This window comes from Diospyros lotus, chromosome 12, assembly GCF_014633365.1.
Source record: "Diospyros lotus cultivar Yz01 chromosome 12, ASM1463336v1, whole genome shotgun sequence".
Classification (NCBI taxonomy): domain Eukaryota; kingdom Viridiplantae; phylum Streptophyta; class Magnoliopsida; order Ericales; family Ebenaceae; genus Diospyros; species Diospyros lotus.
Window position 1 is genome coordinate 15,788,938 of NC_068349.1, and position 5,251 is coordinate 15,794,188.

Consider the following 5,251-nt stretch of genomic DNA (forward strand, 5'->3'; position numbering starts at 1 on the left):
TTCACCAAGGTGTAACACATTAACTAAGACAATATAAAAACTTTACTACTTGCTAAATTTCTAGCCATACGAATTAGAAGTAAAGGTTGTTCCTTTGCAATGTGTTACCAAACTTCATTCGGAAATGAAGCTTTAGGACGATGGTTTGAGTACTGAATTATATTGTATTATTTGAGGGGTATCCCTACTTTGATTCCTATGGTGAAAGTGCTCAAGCAGTGATGGTTTTAAGAAGAGGTCACAAAATATCAAGGACTTATCTAATTGAGTGTGGTAGTCGGTTTGCCACTATATAGGAATTTGGTAAATTTCTTAAAGTTATGTATGCATGACCATAAAACACAAACTCTACTAGAACTCATCATAAACTCATACTGTGGTATTTATTTAAACTTGACTAGAACTCCTCATAAACAAACTCTCACTCTCACTTGAAGTTTTGGTAGTCATCCAACAATGGAAGAAAGAAAATCAATTCTTTCTTCTTTATTTTGCAATGACCTACAATCATAATTTACTTTCAGTATCTATATTTTCTTGGAGCATGGAAAAAGGGAGTTTGAAGAACGATTCGTTCAACCTGCGTTCAACCTGGGCAACTCTTATGTTGCCCGACGATGCAATCAAAATGAGAGAGAGGGGGTGTGGGCCCCATAGGGGTGTGTGAGACCCACACACCCAACCCTTCTCCCACTCCCCCTGCATTTTGTGTCAGGGCAACATAAGAGCTGCCCGACGCAGGCAACATAACAGGACCTATTCGGGTAATGTTGCAATATCTAGTAACAGATTTCAAGAAAATAATTTCAAATCAATTTGGTGGAGAGAGCTTGGAAAGGGGAGAGAATGTTGGAAGCATGCATCTCGAGTTGCAGGGGAAAGCCGATCAGTAACACCGACGACAATGGTGAGGAAGTCTACTTTAGGAATCTCTTAGAGACACAACCGATCGAACCCCAGGTGCGGTGAGGTTATTCTTTACGGAAAAATATGTCCATATACTTTACAGTGATCATCAAGCATCAATATATAGGTCAAATGTAAACAGCAAGCCAATAAGTTTCATATATATACAAATTAATACAACCCAAATGAACATCATAAACGACATTTTACTTTTGTTTTTCAATAACTAAACACGTGCTAAGGATAGCTAGAAAGAGACATATAATTAAAACACAACATGTAAAGGAAAAGCTGACCCCTCATTGCTTACTTTTTGGTAGTAGGAATGAGCAATAAAGGTTGTTCCTTCTGCAATGTTAGACCAAACTTCTCATTCATGTCGAGTTCAAAGGGATTATTTCCTAGTGGAAGATGCCAATCAAAGGAATGGATTAATGAAGAAACAACCAAAGGCACAACCTTGGCAGCCATTGGCAGGCCGGGACAAATTCTTCTTCCTGCACCAAAGGGTACGAACTCATAATCGTTTCCTCTAAAATCCATAGTAGAGTTGAGGAACCTATTTGGCTTAAATTGTAGTGGATCTTTCCAACTGATGGGATCTCGTCCAATTGCCCAAGCATTTACAATTATTTGAGCATCTTTAGGAATGGTATAGTTCATCACCTGGCAAGTCTCAAGTGCACGGCGTGGAAGCAACAATGGTGCGGGAGGGTGCAACCTTAAAGTCTCTTTCACGCAAGCTTGAAGGTATGGTAACTTAGGCAGATTTGATTCTTTTGCCAATTCTTTACCCAATTCTCTAGCAAGTTCTTCACGAACTTTCTTCATGGAGTCTGGATTTTTTATTAGTTCTGTAATTGCCCACTCAATTGTTGAGGTACTAGTGTCTGTGCCAGCACCGAATAACTCCTACACGATACATATGAATCGACGGTGAGATAAAACTAATAAACCCAACTCAATTGTTAACAACAGATCGGAATCTCCTGGCAAAGCTGCCAAGAGACATAAATGATCATTTTAGCCTGGTCTCAATTGTTAACAACATAGCAGTTGCCCGTCAGTGAGGGGGGCGCAGGCCCCACGCACGTGGTACCCATGGGGCCGTGCCCCCCTCACTGGCAAGCAATTGCTATGTTGCCCGCCCAGCAGTTGCCCGCCAGTGGGCAACATAGCAGGGCTGTTCTCCGGTAAGACCTGTTATACGGAAGAAGCAAACTTTTAGTATAGAGAGAGAGAGAGCCCAAACGTCAAGTAATTGGTTGATTTGATCATCGGAAAATCCGTCGTCAATTAAAGCATCCAAGAAATCTTGTTGGCCTTGTTTCCTTTCTCTTCTCTCTTGAATGATCGGCTCCCAAATAGCCTGAAGTTTCTTGAACAACTTCGTCGATTTCTTATTCAACCCCTGAAGATCTAGTGGCCCGAAAATGGGATAAAAATCGGATAAATTTGGAGCAGAAGCCACTTCCATCAGTTCTCTGATTACACCTTTAATCCCTTCATCCACGCACCCTTCCGCCAATCTCATAAAATCTCTGGACAGCAAAACATTGCTTAACATATTAAAAACAGTAGCAAAAACCACTTCATCAAGCTTCACCACCATGCCCTCCATCGAATTCAAATACTCCACCATTTCCATCACTTTCTTCTCTGTCGAACATGCCTGGGACTGCAATGCCTTGGCCGAGAAAAGCTCGGTTCGGCATATCGTGCGGAGATGCTTCCATGCGTCGTTGCATTCAGCAGCAAAGGCAAGCGACAAGTAGTTGCGTTCTGGACTCTTAAATGGCGCCGCTTGAGGAACGTATCGAGCAGACATGATGCGATCGTGGGTCTTGAGAATTTCGGCAGCAACGACGGGTGACGAGCCGACAATCAAAACTTGAGTTCCCAGTCTTAGTGAGATGAGGGGGCCATAGGTTTGAGCAAACCTGGCTAGAGTTACGTGGGGGTTTTTGCCCATATGGAGAATGTTGCCTAGAATTGGCCATGGCTTTGGGCCTGGTGGAAGCTGAGGCTTGTTTGAAAGAAATGAAGCTTTGAAACGCTTGAGAAAGAGCAGGAGGAGAGGGAAGAAGAGGATTGGAAGAGGAAGAAGAAGAAGATATGTTTCAGGCATGGCTTCAATTAATGAACAAAGTAATTATATATATATATATATTGGGTGAAAGTATATATCATTATGAACTAATCTTAAATTAAAGTATTGATTGATTGTTATTTTATTAGATTTTATTGAAAGAGGATATTCTACGAGTACCAAGACGTCCTATCCTTGGGATATTTCAAAATAATTAATTAATCTTAAGTCTAGTGAGCAATTAAAAGAGTCCGGCAAAGCAAGCTAAATTGGCAGCTTGATATTTTGGTGGGTGGTGGCAGCTTGATATTTAGGTGGGTGGTTGACTGGTTGATACAAATCACAGGCAACCAGCCAAACCCCACCCCCACAGGCAACCAGCCAAACCCCCCCCCCCCCCCGACAACCAGCCAACCCCCTCCCCTCCGCCCCCCACCGCCCCCCCCCCCACACACATTTTCAATGGGCGTTCGGCAGAGGCGTTTCATAAAATTATGATGATTCTTTTCCATCCATCCCTTTCAATTCAACTCCGATATTTACAAACACAAGATGGCATTACAGAAAGATATTATATATATATATATAGTAAAATATTATATTATTCGCATTGTGTAATACAATATTTGCTTGACGAAGACAAAACAAATTTAGAGGGGAGCGTGAGACCCCTCTCCCCCTTGCATGTCCACATCGGACAACACACGAGTGACAGATCATCTAAGTATACCATACATATACATTGCTAACTAATATGATCAACTAATAACATATGAATACATGAGATGTTTGTTATTATTTATTAGCTAATATTAATTATTATTTGTAGAATAACGATTAAATTTTAATAAATGTATTTTATTTTTAAATAATATATATTATTTTTAATTTTAAAATAATTTTATTGATTGAATTTTAATGCATCTTATTTAATTAATTTGTAACATTTTATTAATCAATAGAATTATTAATTTTGAAAATGAAAATAATATATCTTATCGAAAAACAAAATGGATTTATTAAATATTAACCAATTCGCTGCACAGTAGTTAGTATAATTACTACCATCCCTAAAATTTAACTCAAGTATAAATATTAATTATAATTTTGTAATCACATTAGTTGTAATTTTGTAAAAATATGTTTTGTAATTTTTTAAAAATAAAAGTGAGTATTATTAATTCCTCGAAAAAATCCTTATAATTTTGTGTTAAAATAACATTATCAAGGAAAAAAACATCCCTGAAAACATCATAAAACATATGTAAAATAACTATATATTATATTTAGAAACATAATATAATTAATCTAAGCTATTTTTAATGATATAAATATATATATATTGTTTGCTTGTCTCCCAAACTTTAATTTTAATGATAGTTATATATTATTATTGAAGACATGTAAAATAATTTAGAGACATCTAATATATTATATTTAGAAACATTTATATTCCTTCTGGCCCAAAAGAGAGGTGGTCGGATGTGAGCTCACAACGATAGGAAATGGACTCCAAGGGGTGGCCGGCACCAGCAAGCGCTCTGACACTCAAGTAAGTAAAAGGGTAAAATGACAGAGTATTAGTAAACTAGAGAAAAATATATCTTGGCTCTAGGGAGAACTAGCTTATATAGAAGGATGAAAGATCCTTCTGCATACATGCATCGTGTGTTTGCAGGGTGATAGGACTGAATATCCGGCACCGACGAGGCTCCCTAATAGTGGCATGGTGGTGCTAACAAGACCCTCATTAATATAAATGGGATCCGTCATTAATGAGGATAAGATCCGCCATTAATGAGAATGGGATCTTCCATTAATGAGGATGGGATCTTGAACGGGCACGAGAGTATCCAACATGCGATTGTAATGATGTTGTTGCAGGCTAGCGCATGGCCAGGTTTGGGCCAAGGCCGAGGGCCGAGATTGGGCCATGGGCCATGGGTCAGGATTGGGTCGATACTGTCCGCAACCCCCCAAGTCGATTTTTCGCGAAGCAAGCATCTGAGCTAGAAGGAAAACTAGGTGGATTTGTTGTTTAACCGAGGTTTATAGCCGAGCAGTCACTTCGGATGAGACTAGGGTAACTCTAGATCATTAGGTGCTTGTTTCATACAAGGCGTAAGTTGAGTGAGACCGAGATAACTCGAGGTTTATTAATGTCAATGCATGTTTGACACAAGGCATGGGAGTGTGTTGGGTGGAACCGAGGTCCCTCGAGGTTAGCTAGTACCTCTTAGAAGACCAATTTTGAAC

General features: G+C 39.2%; 1 protein-coding gene across 2 annotated transcripts; it reads right to left on the reverse strand.

Moving 5' to 3' along the window:
• Positions 1-1,041: 1,041 nt before the first annotated feature.
• Positions 1,042-3,065, reverse strand: LOC127813929 ((S)-N-methylcoclaurine 3'-hydroxylase isozyme 1-like). 2 transcript variants are annotated; one of them, XM_052355070.1, is made up of 3 exons: positions 2,159-3,065; positions 1,573-1,818; positions 1,255-1,403 (listed from the first exon to the last, which is right to left on the reverse strand). In XM_052355070.1, exons 1-3 carry the CDS (start codon positions 3,032-3,034, stop codon positions 1,338-1,340), a joined length of 1,188 nt encoding a protein of 395 aa, XP_052211030.1. In that variant the 5' UTR covers positions 3,035-3,065; the 3' UTR covers positions 1,255-1,337. The 2 variants fall into 2 exon arrangements, with proteins under 2 accessions (XP_052211029.1, XP_052211030.1); XM_052355069.1 differs by having other exon boundaries at positions 1,042-1,818.
• Positions 3,066-5,251: the final 2,186 nt, after the last annotated feature.

What these genes read in the sequence shown, in the direction of transcription:
- LOC127813929 (XM_052355069.1), bottom strand. Translation starts at nt 3,034, where the DNA reads ATGCCTGAAACATATCTTCTTCTTCTTCCTCTTCCAATCCTCTTCTTC. An exon ending in AAATCAACCAATTACTTGAC is followed by an intron (nt 1,819 to 2,158) that starts GTTTGGGCTCTC and finishes TGTATCGTGTAG; the next exon opens with GAGTTATTCGGTGCTGGCAC.